This window comes from Heterocephalus glaber, unplaced genomic scaffold, assembly GCF_053883595.1.
Source record: "Heterocephalus glaber isolate CG9 unplaced genomic scaffold, H.glaber_assembly_v1.0 deba00001538, whole genome shotgun sequence".
Lineage (NCBI taxonomy): Eukaryota > Metazoa > Chordata > Mammalia > Rodentia > Bathyergidae > Heterocephalus > Heterocephalus glaber.
Genome location: NW_028258333.1, coordinates 32,308,150 through 32,332,018, shown reverse-complemented (window position 1 = coordinate 32,332,018; position 23,869 = coordinate 32,308,150). Strand labels below are relative to the sequence as shown.

At 34.5% G+C, this 23,869-nt stretch overlaps 1 protein-coding gene across 6 annotated transcripts in view; it reads right to left on the bottom strand.

Moving 5' to 3' along the window:
- Parp8 (poly(ADP-ribose) polymerase family member 8) overlaps nucleotides 1–23,869 on the bottom strand; it is a 183,372-nt gene that overhangs the window by 33,369 nt on the left and 126,134 nt on the right. For all 6 annotated transcript variants that reach the window (XM_004848543.3, XM_021261437.2, XM_021261440.2 and 3 more), the window contains exons 12-17: nucleotides 20,967–21,092; nucleotides 19,771–20,332; nucleotides 18,238–18,288; nucleotides 18,037–18,132; nucleotides 4,871–4,963; nucleotides 588–713 (exon numbers count right to left, since the gene is read on the bottom strand). In XM_004848543.3, the coding sequence (XP_004848600.1) occupies nucleotides 588–713; nucleotides 4,871–4,963; nucleotides 18,037–18,132; nucleotides 18,238–18,288; nucleotides 19,771–20,332; nucleotides 20,967–21,092 (1,054 nt within the window). The remainder of the gene's footprint in view (nucleotides 1–587; nucleotides 714–4,870; nucleotides 4,964–18,036; nucleotides 18,133–18,237; nucleotides 18,289–19,770; nucleotides 20,333–20,966; nucleotides 21,093–23,869) is intronic.

Below are 23,869 nucleotides of genomic sequence, written 5' to 3'. Positions count from 1 at the left end.
ACGAGGCAGGTGCAGTGCCACTGAGCTAAATCCCCAGCCCATAGTAATTAATTGCTAAATACAATGTAAACGTGGACATTGCTACCACTAATGGACAAAGTGAAGTTCTTCCAAGAGATATTATACAGTCATTTCTTTGAAATGGTTTAAAGATGAGTAATAATATAAACTAAGGTAATTAGTTCTCGTTCAATATGAAAATTTTATTTCAGAAGGATTCTGCCTAAACCTCACAAATATTTATAAAATGATTTTCCTTAAGAAATGTCAGTCCATTAACAACATGAATTCAACTTTCACTAACCTTCAAGTATTTGAGGAGGGAACAGAGAAGGGAAAGGGGAAGTTGAAGTGAAAATAACAAACCAAAATGAAAATTTGTCCTTTTCTTCACAATCCATAAAATTCAAATTTGAAATCCAATAAAATAGATAATGGACTTAAGATAATCAGGGATATGCTTAATGAGCAATATTTAGATAAAATGAGACAGATATTTAGATTAAAAACAGAAGAAAACTAATGAGACTAAAACCTCAATTACTATTACTGGAAATGGTGCACTTGGGCTCTGGATAACTACTTACCCTGGGATTAAAGGCCAACATCTGAGGATCATTGGGATCTACCACAGAAGGATATGGCTCAAAAATGACAACTTTTCTAGGCGATTCCAATGCAGATCTACACATGGACACTAGTAGATCCACCACCTGGAAACACACACACACAGGAGAGAGTGACTATCCTTCATGTTTAAGCCAGTGTTTGTCACTGTCTCCCTCTCTCACAGTAGTGTAAGTTAAATCAGCAGCCTCAGGACTGCTACCATCTCTCTATTCTGTAACTCATGGCCAAAGTTGGCCAAACTTGACCAATAATTTCAAATAACAAACAAATGCTGCCCCTCATTACTCATATTCTAATATCTCTTTGTAAAAGCACATATGATGTGCTAGCACTGTTCTAGGGCCCCATGATAAAACAAGAAATAAGAGAAAGGTTCGTGCTTGGGTGGCAGGTACAGGCTAATGGGGAAGATGCGTAACAGAGGCAAATATATTCTTCAGTAGAATTCTGACTCTATTCAATGCTATAAAAACTAGGTATTGGAGAATTATGCAGGAGGGAGTATTGTCTTAAGAGTGGCTGGGGAGGTGGTGACATCTCAAGACCTCAATGAGGTCAAGGAGGGACACGGGGCATGATCTGGGGAAGGTGACAGAAGCCATAAGTGCAGGAAAGAGCTTGGCCTTCTCTGAGGATGGTGGATCACCTGACATCATGCTGCTTTTTCCCACTCCCCTCTGTCAAAGTGCATTAATGAATGCTGATTTTCTGCATACAATGGCTTTATTATCCTATGATCTCACTGCACAATTTATTATGAGGCAGAACTACATATCAGCTAATCTGGCTTCCCACCCGGATGCCAAAACAAACACTCTTATTTCTGGCAAGTGAATCAAGAAAACTCATCCTGTTTGGAAGGCATGCAGTTGCACAGACGTAACTATAGTGTGGACACAAAATGGAAAACTGTTTCTAGGGAGTTCTAACATGAGCATTTAAAAAACAGATAGTAAACCCTGGGCAATTTCTGACATTGTGACCTAATTGTGATTCTAATGTCAGTAAGGCTATGCTGTCTGTGTACTTGCAGAACACACCCACCCAAGCACAACATCCAGAATTTCCAACACCCTAATCAGCAACACTCAAGACATTCCAAGTACACAGACATATATATCCTCAAGACACTGCAATAGGTATTGCTTCTCACTTTTCCATTTGTGTGTGTATGCACACACAGACACACTCACATATACATATATGTGTATATAACTGTACAAATATGCAGTAACTTAGATTCTGAGTAATAAATATAATGAAAAGATAACAAACCTGCCTTTCAGTTCTCCACTCCCACACTCATATTCCTTCTACCCCAAAGAGATGAACCTTAACTCAGATCAAACTGTTTACAGTGTTATTTATTCTCTTAATGACATTAAAATGCAAAGAAGAATTCCCAAGGAAGTAAATCAGTAAGATAAAACAGCCTTGTCCAAACCCTTTGGAGGGGGGTAGGCAACAGAGGGATGCAAAACCTTTAAAAGGTATGTCTTGGTATGCAAATGAAGGCTTATTTCCTACATTTGGAGGACTAATATTTTTCACAGTGAATTTAAGTAAATTATTCTGCTTACAGATATACAATGTAATCTGACAAAAAGCAGACTTACAATCTTAGAGCAATGGTCGATACATATTGTTAATACTGACTCCTTATTTTTAAATCTTACATGATACACAAACAAATGCAATGGAGCTCTTCTGGCTGAAGTAGTATTGGGGACCTGAAATGGTAGCTGTGTAGACTACAGCACACTCGTGTCCAAGCCCACTGTCCTGCAGCAGTCCTGAGGATAATCACTGTGCTGCAGACTCAACTGATGCAGAGTCTACTGGGGGAGAGATGCTGTTTAGAGAATGCAGTTTCCAGGTCATATTTACAAGTAGGACTTGTTTTGGGGCATCTCTTTTAAAAAACAAAGGAATGAAATAAATGTTCTCTTTGAAGAATAAATTCACTGATACTCGGACACTGATCTTTACAGATACATCACTAAATTGATCTGACCAAGCATTTTAGCTTCAGAACTATCACCAGATAATTTCAAATTCATTTCTATGTTAGAACCATTATTTTTAGAGATGTAATGATAAGAGGGAGAGAAACACCCATTATTTTATTTTACTACCCTAATGTTAGCGTGTCTTAATTTTCCAATTAATAATTTACTATTTCTAGACCTTAACTGGTTTACTTAAGGAAGAATTTATGTCTAGCAAAATGTGTACTACTTGAAAAATTTAAATGTATTTGGACATACATACATACATATATATATATATATATATATATATCTAGTACACATACATATTTTCACACACACTCCTGGACAAGGTTTTAATTATTTTATATAGCTATAAATATAGCCTACATCAAAGTTTCTAATTTTGAGCAACACTGTTTCTGAAGGATAAGAAAAACTTTCACATTAAAATAAGAGAAGAAAAGAAAAAGGTTCACCATGGTAAACTGTGGAAAAACTTTTAAGAGAAGTCTAATATTTTCCTTTAGGGACACTTCAATATGCAAATTTGTACTTGCTGGGTATCAGGGGAATACATCAAGCCGTATTATTGAAGTTTATTACTATTACTGGTTTTTTGATACAGGGTCTTTGCTATGCAGTTCAGGCTGGCCTTGAACTATCTATGTAGCCCAGGTTGGCCTCAAATTTGAGGAAGTCATTCTTCTTCTGCTTCCCAAGGGCCGTGGTTATGGGTGTGCACCACCACAGCTGGCTCCCAAGTTTAATTATGAGGTAATTTTTCCATAACACTGAGATCACTCTATCCTACTATTGGTAATATTTTTCATTTACAAGTCATTATATCAAAAATATTGTTCTCAGGATTTCATGAAGTGGGTGCGTCACAGTTAATCAGTGAAATAACTAGGATTAGGAACATGTAAATTCACGAGGCCTAGACTGCCTACACTAGTTGTTATGCCATACCTAACAGAAGGCCTGTTACGCAGCAGGCATTCCATATTTGTTGAAAGGATATATCAGCTGCATAATCATTTTTCCTATCCATCTTTGTGAATTTTATACATTACGGATTGGCAATTTCTTTTACATTTATCTTCTTGTTGATATTTAGTTAAGTCGAGTATTTTCTCAACATTCTTACTAGGTGTCTGTTTTGTTGAATTTCTATTATTTCCTCCATCAGCTATGGTGATCATATTTTTCTTCTTGGTCTCTGAGCTTTTATATAGTTGTGATTTTATATAATTGTGATAAAAAAAGTTGTTTCATATTTCACTCCTAACATTTACTGATTTTCCAAGTGGAAAGCATAAGCTATATGAGCTATGGTATTTCCCTGTAACTATACTAATGCAGTAACCTGATGAACTGCTTCGGGTTGGGCATGCTTAGTTTTACTCTCTTCTATAATATAGGCTACCGTCCCTTCAGCTACATGGAATTTGTTTTTTAACACAGTATAAGTTAGAAATCTAAACTGGTATTTCTCCCATATTGCAGATCCTTTGTTTCTATCTCACTTGTAAAATAATGCTTATAGCACTGTATATTATACTTTTGTATATGGTTTATCTGAAATCCTTAATTAACATGTATTAATTTTTAAAGGTCTCTTTAATTTTTATATAGGTAATTTAGTAACTCATTCAAGTTGCCTACATGACCAAAAAAAGGTAAAAAAATTTTTTGGTGGAATTGTATAAAATAATAAATTTTTGTATCTTTTAAATTTATTTTACCCTTTCCAGAAATACGGCATGCCTCTCCATGTCTAAGTTGATTTCCTTATTTGTTTTTATATCTTTCCTCCTATCTTATAAATACTGCTACTATAAAACTGAATGTTCTCCATTGTTATGTTCTGCCCATTATCTTTTCAGCTAAATTTTAAAAGTAAATTGACTTCCATTTTATGGTAGTATAGCTTTACAAATACATTTTACACAAAACATGTACAAATGTTTCAATATCTTAACTTTTCCATATAAGAAAGAATTACAATTATCTTTAAAATTGAAGACACTTCATTTAACTTCTCCCCATTGGCGACTGAAAAGTGACAAAACACACATTAGATGAAGAGAGAACATTTAGTTTCTATCTAAAAATATCAAATGCCAGTTTGTCTTTAACAAGAAACTATCAAAAACTTTCCCCAAAGAATAGTAGAGTGCAGATAATTATTGGACTGAAACAGAATTTTCAAACCAAAATAAGAAATGATCAGTATCGAGTGTTAGTACCTGAGCTCCAGTCGCTATTTCATCAGCAGCTTCATTCATTACTCCCAGGGTTTGAAAAGCAAACACACATAGCTCTCGTTCACACACAGTAGGCTACAAAAGAAATGGAAATTGGATTACAGCATTTTTTTTTCCAGTCTCAGTTCCTAGATTAGGTGCATAACTCCCCACATAATGAACCAAAAATGCAATGTTTTAGAAGGGGGAGTAAAATATATCATTTTATTTAATAAAAAGTTAATTCATAAATCCAGGTAACAATAAGGGAAGAGCCATTTACTAATATAGTCATAAATATGATAAGGATCCATTACACTCAGAACAATCTAGCAGTACATGAAGATATCCTTCAATAGGAAAATTTATCTCTCTTGTTTATTATACTGTTGTACATGAAAGCACATTTAAAACTACAAGCAGAGAAGCTGGTGATATAATAAAAATGTGTAACACAAAAGCTATATAAAACAAACATAATTGGAGACTTCTACTTTTTCCTAAGAAATTTGTTTTGGAAGAAATAAGCATGACTCTGCTTAGTTGCTACTCAGCTCTTGAAAGATTGGTTTTGCCGCAAAGATTTCTGACACCAATAACCTCCTGAAGTCGACAGCACTGAAATATACACTCTGCAATTACTTTGGAAGAGCTCTCATCTTTCAAATCTAATACAGTGCCATCCCTTTGATTTATCTTATCTCCCCAGTTACATTGCATTAGGTAGCTGATGAAGCCTAACGCGATGCAATCCATGGTGCCTCCGCATAGCAGACGAAAGGCATTTGTTAGTGTCAGTGCTCCAAGGATCACTGCTTTTGGAGGGCGGCTTGGTCTGTTGCTCAGCCAGTGGGGAAGTATGGCTCCATCCTGAGCATCTTATATGCTCAAAACAGGCCCGTATGTATGGGCTTATGGGTAAAGAGTCTGACTAATCATAAAAATTTCTATATGACTCTCCCCTAAATAGAATTTTAGAAGAAGGAGGAATTGATACATTTCCTTTATCAGCCTTAGAAGTGTAGTCTGATTCCTTTTCAGAAAGGTTAGAACTGTGAGGGGAGGGGAAATTAATTACAGAAAATTCTCCATCTAGACACAAGCTATACACACACACACACACACACACACACTTTGGATACAAAGACCTCAGACTGTTTGATTTCTACTATTTTACTTCTTACTTGGATCTTCTGTTGTGTTTGTATGTGTGGACGACTGTGTAACTTCACTTTCGCCCACAGATATTAGATTATGTCTTTTGTTCACTTTCTGGGGCATAGAAGTTTGTACAACTTAAAGTAGCAGTAACAACCACTTTCTGCAAATTTACAGTGGTGTCAAACATAGTTGTGTGTGAACTTGCACAAACAAGAGCCCAGGGAGAAGAACCTTGAAATTCATAAAGGTTCTAGGAAAGTGTTTGTGTACCAGCTAGACAATGTTCACTGATGTGGAAGTTACTTTATTTTGAATAATATGCTTATCAAATTACCCACTACTTTTTCGGGACTAAAATTTATCCATTAATTGCAAAGCTAAATAACAGGAGAAGGCTTATTGAGTGGAATGGGTAATGATTAGTTTTATTTGAATCCCAGACAATCAACTATACTTACTTTGTCGTTATCTAAGTATACATGTGTGTGTATACCATAAACGAATGTTTATATATACATATAAACACACACATACTCTCCAGAAAATATAACAATAAAAACTACCTTTTTGGTACCAAATTGTTTTAAACAAAAATAAAATAATACACTAAATTTGAAGGTTAATTCAAACGTTTTTAAAATTCAAAGACAGGGAAAATTATGATGGGGATGTAGCTCAGTGGTGCCACCACCTGCCTAGCAAGCACAAGGTCCTCAGTTCGATCCCCGGTACCAAAAAAAAAAAAAAAGAAGAAAGAAAGAAAATTATGCTAAATACAGTTATTCTTATATATCTCTATGAGAACACCAATCCAATCACCACCAATCCTAGGTATTCATGGGCCATTCTGACTTTATCTCAAGTGATTTTCAGTAAGTTCACCCATTAATAAAACTCCTTTTTGCATGCGATGCTAGGGAGCAAACCAAAGGCTTCATGCATAAATCTGCATCCTTATGATGAGATTATGACATGATTACTTTATCAACGTTTTTCTTTTGTTTGAAATATCCCTTTTTCCCATATTCAAATGTGGAAGGCTGATTCCTTGGAATATTTTGGCACTACAACAGTTCAGAGAAGGAGATCAAGCAGAAATCTGGCAAGCTAGAAAACCAGCTTTTGGAAACACAAAACCTTTTGCTGCTATCTTGAAAAATTAGAAGTGCACACTGCATTCTTATAATTTTACTTCCCTTCTTTTTAATGCACAACTACAGAAACAATACTTGCCATTAAGTTATTTACCTAACACCACACTAAATAAATATTAATGAACTTTTAAAATAATAATTCTACATATTTTGTTCAGTTTTAGAAAGTTCAAGGAATACTCAAGATGTACAATGTAAACTAATTCAAATTTGATTAAAAAATTTGTACATTCATGTTTGTTTTGGAATAGTAACCTTTTTTATCCATATTTTCTACTTCAAAGACTTTCTTTTATCAGTGGCAATAATATGTTAAAAGGCTTAGTTACCTTCCCATTGGGGAATGCTATATACATGAACATATTGTGAGTGCTTTTGATTCCCATCTTCTAAAAGTCTTTTTGTTTCCTATCATCTCTCCTTTATTTTTTAAAAATTATTTATATTTTAGTTTTCTCATATAAGAAAAACTGTTACTTAGAAGTTTTACTTACAAGTAAAACAACTATTTACTTACAACTATTTTACTTACAAGTTCAAAATGTCAACCAAGATGATGCCCTCAAAGAAAATTCTGCAGTACATTTGGTGATCAGTATCTGCCCACAGGCCCATCCTATCCAAGAATGAGATATTGAATCTCTCTTCCTTAATGAAATATAAGTAGTTCTACTGTGGATTAGCTTTCCCCTACTTGAACAAACCCCAACCTTGAAAACTTCTGCTAAGACTAGGCTATTTCCCTAGAAAACACTAGCAATCAATTCAAATAGAGCACAGCCATATAATAGCCACTGCTTGTTGAGTGTAACGATGAATTTTTTACACATACTCCCTACAAAGTGTATGAGTCTAATATAACAAAGTTTGAATTATTTTAATTCACTTTTCAGTTTATAATAAATCAATTTGTTTCAATTTATAAAATCTTATTTTTTCTAACATCTTACTATACTGCCTTGAAACAATTAATTACTGTAATTTGCATTGTAAAATCATGGGAACTCCCTCCACTACCAACACAGATATAACATATTTACTATAAAATATTCATCTTACACCACTTAAAAGCATAAGAACTTTTACATGTGTCCCTAGAATATGATTAGTTTTCAGCTAAGATGAATACATTTTTAATTTTATTTGAATCAAGGCAATTTTAATGTGAGCAATAAAAACATGTTTCAAAAAACATTTTTAAGCCCTAAGGAATATTTTAGAACCTCACTGTATTTTTGAAATGTTTTCAATGAATTTAAATTATTACTCCTTATGGACAATAGAAATGCTACAACTTAGGTATGCAGAGATAAGCAAGGCGTCAGGAGTGCTTTTCAAACACTTTTGCTGGGGTATTTTTGTTGGAACGAAACATTTTATGTCAGCCCCAAATATAAAGTACGTAAAAGTGAAGCCAGATCCAGTTTGACAACATGTGTGCAGCTGTTTTCCTATCTATGAAACAAGAATTTTGAAATATCTAGCTGCCCAGATTGATAAAAGAACCAAGTGAGATAAGGTTTATAAAATCTCCTTGAAGCATGGAGAGCTATTTTAGTATTAACATTATAAGGTAACCTAAATAAGTCATCTCTGTAGTAGCTTTAATTCAATTCATATACAAAGATAAGCATTTAATAAAAAGTACTTTTCTTTGAAGTAAATTATACTGAATTTTCTTTTGGTAAATATATTTATCAAAACTCTTAATTTACAGCTACAATGTTCCCAACTAAAAAAGAAAAATATTAATATAATTTCCCAATTTAAAAGCAGGTGTTGGGCCGGGGATTTAGCTCAGTGGTTTTGTCGCCTGCTGCACAAGCACAATGACCCAAGTTCGATCCCCGGTACCAAAAAATAAAATAAAATTAAAAAGCAGGTGTTGAAAAAAATATAGGATTATATTAACATTTTAGGAATCACAAAACCTATAATTAATTTTTTTATTTTCAGTTTTGTAGTCAATGCTTTGAGTTTTGTGGTTGAGATGTGCATTCAGGGTTGGAAAGGTTACTGATGCATCAGAGGGACCAAGGCAAATACTGCAAGGCAGGTCAGGCCTGATTAGAAATCAACACAAGATTGCCCTAATTTGTCGCATACAACAAAAATGTTATTTGAACATTAAAGCCACCTTCTACTCAGCTGGATATTTTTTAAAAATAGTCTTTTTGAACCAAAATTGTTTTAGCTAATCTACACTTTTTTTTTTTTAGCTAACCTAATGTTTCAGAACCTGAAATCTAAATAACTTAGAGGGGGAGAGCAGCATTATCAGAATATGCTTTTTCATCCATTCTTCAAATACTAAAGTCAGAATTAAATATAAACAATCTGTTTTGCTCTTAGAAGGAATGGGAATGCCTTAAACTATAACCAAATAAGTGTTCTTAATTTCACTCAGAAAATAAGAGCCTCAGGTGCAAATATCAGTCACAGCAAAGTGCATGCATAAACACAAACACAGATTGGCAAGTTTCTCAGCTGACTTGGCTCTGATGGACTGGCACCCCTCTCCGCTAAGTGACAGACACGTCCAAACTGTCTGGGAACCACTGGCTTAGAATCTCGTGCTGGGTCAAACCATGCAAAACAGGCAATCCAGCACATTTTCACATGGCACATTTCACAGGAAAGGGGAAGGAGAGCATACTTCTCTATCATGTTAACATTCAGAAGAGAAAGTCTGTTAACCAGAGAGCAAAGGACTGCCAAGAATCTGTGACTGGGGGCCAACTTGGTAGGGACATTAATCCACAAAATGGTATGGCTTTCTCCAGCAGAGTTTAGCAACTCACATGCAGTGACCAAAGACTAAAAACAACTGTATTTAACAACTGATCTAAGACTGCGTGTTTTCAAAGTGCCTATTATAATAACACAAGGACACTAATCTTTGTTTTCTTGTTTGCCAACACACTCAAGAAAGACAAAACATTTAAAATGAATCTCTAAAACACTCTACAGTATTAACATCCTAGCTGATTCCAAATAGAGAGAGAGGCTCATTGAGTTTTGGTTTGGTTTCCTGACACCAATTCAACTGCACAGTCAAATTGAAAATCTAGGACTCTGTGAACAATTCTCTTGATGTTAATGTGTTTGCAAATTCAAAGCGTTATGTCAGAACTCACCTGGGAATAACATTTACAAACTTTTTAAACAAACAAAAGAGAATGTTGTAGCACCAGAGTATTTCTAAATAAGTACTTAAGTTCCCTGTGTTTCGGGAAGTATAACATGCTAACCTAGAACTCTTGAGTAGAGTGACAGAAAAGTACGAGTTAAGAACTAACATTTTAGTACTTTGGTGGAAGAAGGGTAAAAGGGCATCTACGTCATCTTAAGAGAAGCAAGTTTGCAGAAATGAGGAAAAAATATGAGAAGAGTGAATTTGGAAACAATTCTAAAGAAATCCAAGTTTTATACAACTGGGCTGTAATTTCTCCTCTTTGGGATCTAGTATAGTTTATAATGTAGCATGTGGACTGAATAAATTAACCAATGAATCAGTTCATTGGTTAATATCCCATATGAAATATATCTAAATTTTTATGTATTACTCATAAATTTATAGCAAAACATTTTGCAGGCCAGGGATTTAGCTCAGTGGCACTGCACCTGCCTGGCAAGCACAAGATCCTGAGTTCAATCCCCAGTAACAAAAAAAAAAACAAAACTGCAATATAATACAAAACAAATATGGAAAAAAATGAATATGCCCAATTCAAGTATAATATCCATTTAATGAAATCAAGAGAGAGTCCTTTTTGTTTTTATTCCTTTTCTTTTGAATGCAAGAAGTCTCCTTGATTTTTACTTCCTAATCTGATTTCACTTATTACTTAAAAAAATAAAATTTTCTGATTTCTTTAAGATAGGCTGTGCTCCAACAACATTAAACTGATAGGTTATTTATTTAGAAATTATTTTCTCTCTTGTTCACAAAGCACTCTCTCCTCGTCAAAAAACAGCACATTTCATTGATGTACATAAAATCAAACAGAATTTGGAGAAAAACATAAAGAATACTAATTGCAACTATGAGATCTCAACCATTTGCTCTAGGAATGAACTGCCAGCAATGAAATCACAAAGAGTGAACCCCAAAAATGTGTGCAGTCAATTTCCAGGACAGAACTGTAGTTAATTCAAGTCCACAATCCCAAAGTAAGACCCTATGCCATGCTGTCATTGAGCCTGTGTTAGAATCCTAGGTCTATCATCAAATGGAAAAGTAGCACTGAATGCATCACTATTTTTCTCAACTGTAAAGTGGGGATAATAACAAAATCTACACCTCACAGAGCTATTGGAAAGATTAAATGTGATACTTCATGGAAAGCACTGAGCACATAATCACATTAAAAACCACTCAAAAAGCATTTACGACTGGTAACACTGCTATTATCTTGTGTAGTAGAGATGGCATGGCTGTGGGTAAAGCAGGAGATCGAAGACCAAGAGATCCACGCTGACAAAATTAACACTGTTCCTAAGCAGGACAGGATGGGATGAGTGAAGCATCTCCCTATTCTCATCACCACTACACTTCTCTGGGACAAATAACAGAATTACATAATCATTTCATAAATAAATTCTGATTTAATTAATTTGGATTTCAGAATTACCTCTGAGAAGAGTTGACTGACAAAAAAAAATAGCATATAGTACTGGAGGGGTAGTTCAGTAGTAGAGCACATAGCCAGTGTGCATGACATCCTGCACTCAATCAGCAGGATTGAAAATAAAAAGGCATATACATTGTAAGAATAAGCTCTTTTTTCATATATTTTCCCTTAAATAAAGTAAAACCAATAAATCACAAAATGTGACAGGTGACTATGTTTTTAAAAAACAGGTTGTATACACGTTTTTAGATATAAAAATCTCAATTTGTAAGAATTCTAGTAAAATTAGTTTCTAGGCATGTAGTTTATCTTTTTTTAGATATACATACCTTGGAACAAGAATGATTCCTCCTAAAAAGTGTAACACTGAATCTAACATGGTACTTTCTAGTTATCAAGCCTTCTGTGTTTAAAATGCAGAGTTTTGAAGTCAGACAGAACTTGGTTCAAAGCCCAGGTTCCACCCACAGTATCTGGGTGATACTGAACAAATTGTTTAACCTCTGCTAAATCTAATCTTATTTGTATCATGGGAGTAAAAATATCTAAATCACATGACATTTGTGAAAATAAAATAAGGAAACAATGTTTTATTTATACTTATATATATATTGCATATTATTTTCTTAACACACACACACAAATAATATGCCTGGTACACAATGCTCAATAATCTCCATCCTTCTGCTAACCATGATAAGACATTTATACACATTTTATTCTGTCTTAAATTCAAAATCAGGACTTTACTATGCACATATGTACTACCTGTTTCAAATTTTGAAATGAGGACTGTCAGCAAAAATGTCCGAACACCTTTACCCTCTTTTATAAAAACCATAAAAATACTGGCAAAAATGATCTGAATCAAGTCTTTGCATTCTGAAAATTAACCAAAAGCTTTCAATAACTTAAGGAGCACTTACTAAAGACAAATGGTTGAATTCTGATGAGAACAGCAAAATATGTGATGTTTAAATTTACCCAAAGTCCCATCTGCTCTACCTGGCACTAGTGGTAGTCCTAAAGATAAAAGCTCGTATGTCTGATACTAGAGGAAAGTGGTATAAACTGTTATTTTTGGATCTGGTGGTGCTCTGAAGATAAGCTCAAAATAATTGTCTTTATTTCTGCCTGACTTGGAACTCACCCAGTACTAAATCCATAGCAAGGGTGAGGACTGAAACATACTGAAATATACTTATAGTCAATATTTTACTTACTTCTATCTGTAGATTAGGGAGGCAGACCACAACAAATTAACCAAAGGGAATAAGACATTCATAAAGACAATAAAAAGCTTACATATATTCCTTGTGAATCTACAAGACTGTGTGCTTGCCCATAGCTGTGTGTGTGCTCAAGAATGACTTAGCCTTAAATATCACCTCTAGCTGACCTTAAGGTTCTGTGCTAGCAAAAAGTACCAGGTTAGGGTGGAATTATCAATTGCTAGGCTAAGTATTAATGGCATACACCAACAAATACAGAACCTCTTAGCAACCAAAAGCCTCCCTTGGTAACAATTATCAGCTAGCCACTTAATGAACAAACTCTAATGGGCTAAACAGGACAATGATAGAGACTATACAGAAATAATTTGGTGCGGAAAAAAAAAAATCACAAAACAAACTACAACTTGCAACAAGAAAATAAATCTTGAAGACAGAGATCTGATTCCCAAGTTACATTATCATAGTTAAAATGTCCAATTTTCAATTAATAAAAGTGTAAGGCATGAAAGTAAGAAATAAGGCCCATAAATAGAGCAAAATGGTAATCAATAGAAAGGGTCCCAGAAAAAGCACTAATGTTAGACTTAAGGAAAAAAAACTTTGTATCAGCTATTTACCAAATGTTCAGAGAGCAAAAGAACACCTTATCTGAATAAAGAAAAGACAGTATCTCAAGAGAGTGAATTTATAAAAATGAAACAAACACATATAGTAAAGTTGAAAAGTACAAAAACTGAAATAAAAAATTCACTAAAGGACCATAAGAGCAAACTGGAGGAGGCAGGAAAAAAGGACCAGGAACTTGAAGGCTGATAAGCTGAGATGTCCTAACCTAAGAGCAGTAATAAATAATAAAGAAAAGTGAATAAAGGCTAAGAGATCTGTGAAATGCCATCACATAAAAACATATAGAAAATGAGAGTTCCTGAAAGAAAGAGGGCAAAAAAGATCCAGGAAAAATATTTGAAGAAATATAGCTTTAAACACTCAAAATTTATTAAAAAATATTAATCTATGCTTCCCTGAAACTGATGAACTCCAATCAGGATAAGCAAAGATACAGTTTAAAAGATCATTACATAAACCTGTAATTATGTTGTACAATATATTGATGACAACACAATACAAGAAGATGTAGTTTATAATTTTATACATAAAAGTGTAAGGGAGATTGACGCTATGTAAGAGATAAAATTTTATCTATTATTAAAATCCAGTTGATTTTCTAGTTGATTCAAACTAGAGTTTTCCAGAATTAAAATGCTAATTGCAGTTCCCCAGGCAATAATTATGAAAATAAATCTGAAATTTACAACATGTGAATTAAAGAAATACGCATTTACACAACAAAGAAGTCATTGACAAAGAAACAGAGGAATACAAATATATATATTTGAAAACCAAAATGACAGTTCCTTCTTAATAGTAATTAAATTGAAATACAGAAAATAGTAGAATAAAACAAAAAAGAGCATATCAAGAAACACAGAAAAAGGGCCAGGGATATAGCTCAGTGGTTCCAGCACCTTCTTTGCAAGGACAAGGTCCTGAGTTTGATCCCTGGTACCAAAAAGAAGAGAAGGAGAAGGAGAAGGAGAAACACAGAAAAAGCAAAGACAAACAGAAAAAGCACTTTCATGTCTGAAAGGCACTCAATAAACTAGGATTAGAAGGGAATTTCTGTTAACTAGATAAAAGGTGTCTAAAGAAAAATTCTTAACTTACAATGAAAGACTGAAACCTTTCTCCCTGAACTGTGAAATAAAGATTTCTGCTCATACACTTTGAACTAAACTTACATTGAAAGTTCATTAAGTAAGCAAAGTATACTGGTCTATATTTGCAGATGATATGATCCTACACAGAAACATTATAGAATCCAAAAATAATACAGCTTATAATTAAGTCTGCCAAACTTCCAGAAAACAAGGTTAATGTGCCAAAGTCATGGGTATTTCTCTACACTACCAAAGAATGATCGGAAAATGAAATTAAAAAATTGAATTCACACTAACATCAAAAATGGATTAAAATACATAAAAATAAATTGATTCAAGAAGTATAAAACTTGAATACTGAAAACTACAAAACAGCATTGAAAGAAATTTTAAAAGACCCAAATAAATGGAAAGACATCCTTGTGCACAAATTAAGAAGATTAATAAGACCGTGTCTTAGTTCATTCTAACTGCTATTACAGAGTATTATAGGCTGAGTCTTCTGTCGTAAACATCAAGCAAACATTTATCACAGTTTTGCAGGACAGAAAATGGAAAATGAAGGGAACAGCAGATCCAGTGTTTGGTGAGGGCCCAACTTCTGGTTCACACACTTATATGACAATAAAACCAAGAAAAGCTGGTGCTGTGCCCACATGTGGCAGAGGAGCGAAGGAATTCTCTGTACTCTCTTTTATAAAAGCACTAATTCCACACGAGGTCTCAGCCCTCATGACATGATCACCTTCCAAAGTTCCAACCTCTCAATATCATCACATGGGGTCAGAATTTCAACACATGGATTCTCAGAGGACACAAACATTCTGTCTTTAGCTGATGATAATAACTGCCAAATTGATTTACTGATCCCATGCAAATCTACACAAATTCCAACTACCTTTATTATCAGAAATCGATAAGTTGAAAACAGATTTGATATGGAAGTCAAAGGACCCCAGACACTCAAAACAATCTTATAAAAGGAGACCAAAAAAATTCATATTTCTTGGTTTCAATCTCACTACAAAGCTATATTAATCAAGACAGTGAAGTACTGGCATAAAAAAAGTTATACAGATCAGTGGACATAGAATTAAGTGTCCAGAAATAAACGAACACTATGGCCAAAGGATTCTCAACAAGGGTAACAAGATTACTTAATAAAGAATAGTCTTTTCAATACATGGTACTTGGAAAATTGAGTTATCTATGTGATAATCTTTCAAAACAATAAATATGAGCCCTAACTTCATGCTATGTAAAATAATTAACTTGAAAAGGACCAATGATTTAAATGTAAAACGTAAATTTCAAAATTCCTAGAAGCACAGTGTCAATCTCATGACACTGAATAAGCTATTGTTCCTTAGACACATCAAAAACACAAGCAACAAAAGAAAAAATTAACACATTACATTCGTTAATATTTAAAATGTTTGTGTCAAAGACACTATTGAGAAAATGAAAGGACAACCCTCAGAACAGAACAAAATATTCTTAAATCATATTAGGATAAGGATCCAGGAAGAAGGATCTCGTGTTCAGAATATTTTTTTAAATCTCACCAATAAAAACATAAATAACCAAACCAAAAATGAAAGATTTGAACACACATTTCTCCAAAAATATACAAATGACCAATAAGCACATGAAAATATGTTCAAAATCATCTGTCACTAAGGAAGTGCATATCAAAACCACAATGAGATACCTCTTGACACACAACAGGATGGATATAATTTTCAAATGAGAGAAAGAATAGTAGGAATATGAAGAAACTGAAACTGTCATACCTTGCTACTGGGAATGTAATATGGTACAACCACTATGGAAACAATTTGGCTTTTCCTTAAAAAGTTAAACAGAGTTAACAAATATCCCATCAACTAATGAATGGATAATAAAATGTGGTATAGCCATAAGATGGAATATTGGTAAAAAGGAATAAAATATATGCTATGGGAATGAAACTTGAAAATATTATTTAAGTCAAAGAAATAAATGGTCACATATTACATTTGGTGATAAATGTCCAGAACAGTGAAATCTATAAAGCCAGGAAATATATACATGCTTGCTAGGGGATAAGGAAAGAGAGAAAGTATGTAGTTTCTTTTGGGGGTAATGGAATTAGTGGTGATGTTAGTGGAATATTATGAATATATTAAACACCATTTGCATTAGTCAGATTTTTCGTTCCTGGGACAATACACTTGGAGAAGATGTTTATTTTTGCTCACGGTTTCAGAAGGTTCAGTCGATGGTTGCCTACAAGGGCATTGCAAAGGACAGCTGCTCTCAACCGATGACAGCCAGAAAGCAGAGACAGAAGGGAGGAGCCAGCGACAAGAATACAGTCTTGTAGATCACATCCCCAGTGGCCTTCCTTTTCCAACCAGATCTCACTGCTAGCTGCATATTCAGCTATGAACCGAATTAGTCCATGGACTAATCTGCTGATGAGTGTAGCACCCCATGGTCAATCACCTTCCAATACCCCTTCAAATACCCTTCTGAACACATGAGAATTGGGGGGGGCATTTATATCTAAACCAAAACACCATTTAACTGTTAACTTTAATTTTAATGTTATATGAATCCTATCAGTAAGAAATTACCAAAAAGGGGGAACTTTTGAAACTGAATGATTTTCCCCAAACTGCATTATACACACAGATTCTTATTTCCACATTTTCTCAACAATGTCCCAAATTTGTCAGTTAATTTAGCATGTTTGGAAATCTTTCTTACGATTCTCCTAAATGCTATAGTATCCTTCTCCTAACTAGCATAGGCCTACACTCTCCTACTTATATTATGCACTTTATTTTATTTTATTTTGGTACCGGGGATCGAACTTGGGTCCTTGCGCTTGCACAGCAGGCGACGAAACCACTGAGCTAAATTCCCCGGCCCTGTATTATGCATTTTAAATTGTAGTTTTAAATAAACACTGTATAAGCATCCTTAGTATTTCCCCTTTTAAACAGTACTTCTTAAAACTCCACAATATGTGGTCAACATAGATTATAGCTATAAATGTACTGACATGCAAGAAATACAGTAAGAAATATTTGTCTAAAACCAACTACCTGCTCTTTCATATTCCTTGAGAATAATTCATTTTTACCCAAATTATACCACTTAGTAATTTAAATCATTTGCCCAATATTTACCTTAAATTGTATTTATTTTACTTTTTTTATATTTTAATACTTTTCAAATACATTCTAAGTGACTACTGCCATTCCACCAGCAAGAACTTACCCTAAGCATGGGGCCATTTTGAAATACATGTGGCTCATCACAAACCACACAGTACTCATTCAATACAGGGATCCGCTGCTCTGCAAACTCAATTGTCTGAATCAAATGATAAAGACAAATAATTCAGTCAAATCTATAAATGATCCGAAAGCCTAGTAAAAGCTAAACTATTTCTACAATGGATAGAGTCTCGACTCTTACCTGCACTAGGAAGCCACGGTCTCGTATTGGAATGCATTTTGCACCATTTGGCTATAAAAGATAAAGTAAAAGAATAAGACAATATTAATTAGAAAAACGTATGATAAAATAATAGAAATGATTGTTCTAAGATCACATGAAATATTAAGCCATTAGTTATGACACCAAGATGTTAGAATTTCATTTCTTTTTTTTGGTACTGGGGATCTAACTCAGGACCTTGTGCTTGCGAGGCAGGCAGCGGCACCACTGAGCTAAATTCCTGGCCCTAGAATTTCTTTATTCACATAATTATAATACCCTTTTTGCCATTACTATTACAATTTTTCCCTAAACTAAATGATTAGCATTCTTAATTGCTGATCTAGTACAAATGACTGGCCTCTTTACATGATTACACAAACTCATTTTCTCTATTACTCATCAGCAAATGCTCATACCTCCTCATTAGAGTATTTCAACCTTATTTTTAAGAGTGATACAATTATCCCTCCAAGGAAAAATTACACAGCTACTAGAAGTGGCTAAACCTTAAGCATAATATATTTATGCTTAGACGTATAGGATACTTGAGATTTTCCTTTCATTCAATATGTGAAATTACCTTTCTTGAGCAAAACTATCATGGGAAACATCCCACTATGTAACTGTTTAACACTATTTTCTCCATGACCTTAAATTTTATCTTTAAATAGAAATGGGCCTTTAGGATGTTCACATAAAATTACCATCATCCTCAAATTTTCATGAAATGAGTATGTTATAATTTATAATTTAGTTTCAAAACTAAATCTATATCAAAGTAACTTCCTGAAAACAGTATCTTATTTTTATTAACTTCATCTATGATTGGGTGTATTTGTATTGAAGGCTAGAGTTAAATATGCACTTTCCAACAAACATACATATTTAGAAAACAGAAATTACTCTAGAGGTGAATTTTAAAATATATTCCTAGTAAATGCCATACAAACACCTTAAATTATTGCTACAGTTATCTCATGGCTCCAGTTTCAGCATAACATGGACCCTGAAGGAAAATTCAAGGGTGGCTCTGGGACACACCTTCAACGTTGCTTCTCTCTACCAGTCACAACATTTATGGGCAAAGTTTTCCTTCTAACTTCCAGGGGATTTTACTCTTAATGTACTTCTAAGACAAACATGGTCCTCCATAATTCATGTGGAAAAAAAGAGATTAGATATACCCACTTTGCAAAACATTAAAATTATAGCGTAAAAGGAATGGTGTGTGAATCCAATGGATTTCCTCCTATTTAAGTCACATTCAATACTCTGGCATGAATTTGAACTGGAATTCACCAAAAACAGTTTTGTTTTGTTTTTTTCGGAGTCAAAACTAACATTTCAGTGCAAGTTCCTGATATGCAAAAAGCATCCAAAAAGAAAACAGCAAATTTAAAAAACAACACCAATCTTAGTGTTTTTTCTCCACTAGATCTTATATTAACAATGAAACTCCATGGCCCCTGAGCTAAAACTTAGGAACTCAAAGTGAAAATGATTACGCACAGCAGGCTGGGAAGATGAAGATGAAGATGGTGTTAAGATGCCAATAAGCCCTGAGGTAAGAGAGAGCCTCCTGCCCTCCACAGTAGGTTCCTTGAAAAGCTCAGTTTTGGATGCCTTTGGGGCGCTGGAGTAAGACTTGCTGAGCAATTTGTGATTCTTCAGTCCGTACAACTCCTCCATTCTAAGGTTGCTGGAGTACGATCTGCTTAACAGTTTGTGGGGCTTCAAGCTGGCGGTGTGCTCGCATCGTGGGTCTCCTGAACAAGATCGAGTCAATAGTTTATGCGACTTCAGAGTCAAGCAGTCCTCTTGCTTAACAGCAGCAGGGCAGGGACGGTTCAAGAGTTTGTGCGATTTAATTGTCATCGCCTGCTCAGCTCTGGGATCGCTGGACAGGGAGCGACCAAAGGTCCTATGTGACTTGGCAGAGCACACGTCTTCGGGCTTGACTGTGCTGGAACAAGTCCTACGCAGCAGCTTATGCGTCTTGGAGATGCCATCTTGCTCAGATTTCAGTTTGGATTTGCTTTTGCCACAACCAGGGGGAGGATAACTTGGCGACCTTTAAAATGGAACAAGAATTAATATGGGGCGAATGATGAGTCTAACTGACCACGGAGAATGCTTGTCACGCTCAATCTTAACTGCAGCCATCTCACTCAAATAAACAAAAATCAAGCACATGTGCAGAAGGATCCCAGGAATGAAATCACATTTTCCTGAAAAGCAAAAGACTCTAAAGTTTTTATTTTTTTCCCTCCCTCCGAACTATCCCAGTGCTCCCAATGAAACTAACAGCTATGGAACTCTAGGTGAGCAGAAAGCAAATGCAATTTTTAGTGAATTTAACAGATGTTAAAGAAATAGAACTATAGAAATGAACATTTATGCTTTTGATAGACTACATGTAATTTAGTCATTCTTTAAAGTCATGAAGAAAATAAACAGGCTGGATGTGGTACTACATGCCTATAATCCCAACACTTGGGAGGCTGAAGCAGGAAAATCGCCATGAGTTCATGGCCAGCCTAGGCTCCATAGTGAGTTCAAGTCCAGGCTTGACTACATAGTGAGACCTTTTCTCAAATAAATAAATAAACAAACAAATAATGCCAAGACTACAGAATGCTTTAAGCTGAGTAACAATGGACAACCATAAGCTCACCAAGACAATGGTGAAGTCATCTGTTACCAACCTGCGCAAGGTAGAAAATAAATGCAAGGGGGACTTCACTTTCTTCTCTGACAGCTTCTTACTGTGCAAGCAATTGGACTTTTCTTTGCTCTGTTTCCACTGCTGTGTAACAAATGTCTGCATGATCCTGTCAAACCAAAGATAACTCTGTTATTACAGTCCTAAGGTAATGGATATATTTATTGCGTTGAGAACGCACTTATCCAAGGAAATAAAAAAGTGGTATCCAGTGAGATTCTAACTTAGAATTACTCTACACAAAATTCTTCAAACATAAGAAAGGATCTGATAGCAAATCACCAAGACTTTATGGGAAAATAATTACCAATTACTAATGCAATTAAAGTATAATCTGGTATGATTTAAAAATACAAATGATAGATGAAGAAGAATAAATATATAAAGACAATTATCAGGGATCTCATCAGGATCAGCAGTGTTAGCTTAAGTGGTTAAAAAAGAAATCTTAATTATTTTTAAAAAGTCAATTTCTTTCTACTGGATTTGCTTCAATGTAAAACAAAATAATAAAGCTGTGTATAATAATAAATCATGCAAAATTGGCTTTATGTAAAAATATATGGCTAGTAAACTATTATCATCACAGTGGAGTCATTGTAAATATTCTTTTAAATTTGGATATTCTTTTAAATTTGGATATTCTTAAAATTACTTCCAAAAAATTTTTTTTCATTACTACCAAAAAGCAGGAATATGGTAATTCCTAATCTCAAAATTTTCAGTAATTTTCAGAGATTACGATAATTCTGGTATGTTGGTTTGGGACCTGGGAGAAGGGTCCTGGGCTGGGAAAACTTCCGTGTAACCCATCTTCCAAGTGGCAGTGGACAAAGGTCCCCTGAATGTTAAATATATAAGATGTAGGGTTTTCTTTCAAAAATTACTTTAGCATTGATTATCTGTCATGCTTTTCTCAAGTTTTTCCAAAATACATTGGTTCTGAGAGAGGAAAATGGTACTGATATTAGTTTACCAGTTACAATAAGCAAGAGAGTAAAACAAAAACTTTATATACCCATTTTTCCCTTTAATTTGCAAGGTACTTCCAGAGAGTAGCTATTATTGTATGTATTTCACAAATAAGATATGAAAATGAAATCTGCCCCAGCAAGCCTATATAATAGTGACAGATCTAAAATACGTACACTAATCAAAAGCGCTGGCATATGTATAATGTATGTTATTCAACAGGGACAGGTGTGATTTTTAGCACAAGGCCAATTATTAAGTTCCTCAAGATCCTTCAGTATTGACAAACTAAGTCAGCCCCCAAGAAGATTATCACTTAGGCTTAACAATGTTTCTTCTGCTAGCTTTGGTAGTTGTGAGACACAGGAGAAAACTGCTATGAATACATCATGATTCCAAATTCACAGTAAACTTGCCTTAGCTCAACAAGAAGCTCTTTTACCTTCCCCTTCATGATTAAAGATTTTTTCATCCAAGATTTTACCAGGATTCAAATGTAATTATGCTACTAGAAACATCATTTCTCCCCAAACCTAGTAAGAGATTTCAACTGACACATTTTGTACCAAACAGATGTTTTTTCTGCTGTGATTATAAAAAAAAACCAAAAAACCCATTCTGGTGCACCATTCACTAAGACAACCAGCAAGTACTTGCCTAATCAGGACAAGCTAACTAAAACAACAACAAAAAATCATAGGTAGAAATGGTTGGAATTTTTCCCTCTTTCCTGTTACACTAGCATCAGTAATTCTTTTAACCTGGATATTCAGACTTTAGCTGTTCTTAGATACAAAGGCAATGAATTTGGACTGGAGATATAGTTCAGAGATAGAGCACTGCCCAGCATGTGTGAGCACCTGTGTATGGCTCCCAGGATGGCAAAAAATAATTATTATTATTTAAAATCAGTGGTATTCTAGAGTATGTATATGAGTACATTTGGTATAATGACTACCTTCTCATATAGAGGGGCTCTAAAACATTTAAATATCCACATTTGAGTTAGTGTTTACTAATGCGCTGGCACCAAAAAGAACTACTGCAATTGTTGCAGGCTAATGATAAAAGAGAAAAAGATGTCAAGGTTAACTACACACCTGCACTGAGTGAAGAGCAGGTGATGCCGCAGCCAGCTGTAGCTCAAATAGCAAAGAGAGAGTCCACAGGGCAATGTCACATTTTCTTCATGCTGATTTTTTTTTTTTGGAAAAAACTATGAACTAGACAGTATTAGACTACAGAGTTGAACTTTGGCAAAGTATTATCATCCATCTAACTGAATTAAGGGCATTCATTTACATTTTTAGTGTTTTATTTTGATTTGCAGTTAAATTGTTTATTGGATTTGGCTTTATAAATGTGGAACTCTACACGTGAAGAATTTGTACCTGATTTTACTTTGCACATTTTTTAAGTGTAACAAGATTTACAGTAGTTTCCCTCATAAATACAATTTAACTTTGCTCAGTGAAGACGTCATACAAAGTTTATGGTTATCTCCACTGTCTCTTACCTGCTGTGCCTCTTAATGATAGTCACCCTATACAAGACTGATCACTGTGCCTCTGTGTCCTATCAGGCATGAAAAAGTATGTATTTTCTCTTTTGGGGTTTTTTTATTGACTTCACATTCTCCCTGTATTCACTAGATGCCAGAAATCTATTCCCTAACTTACATGAGATGATGGGACAGCTAGGATCCCATGAGATGAGTGTATGGGTCAACAGTATCAATGTGGAGTAAAATTCTAGCTCCATCACTTTCTCACTGTGAGCCCTTCAATTTCTTAATCTCCCTGAGCCTCAGTTTCTTCAAGGGACTAGAAACACTACTTATGATTCATAGGGTTATGGCGCGGACTGAATAATGTAATATATGACAAGCATTTGGAAGTTTGGTTGACATATAAT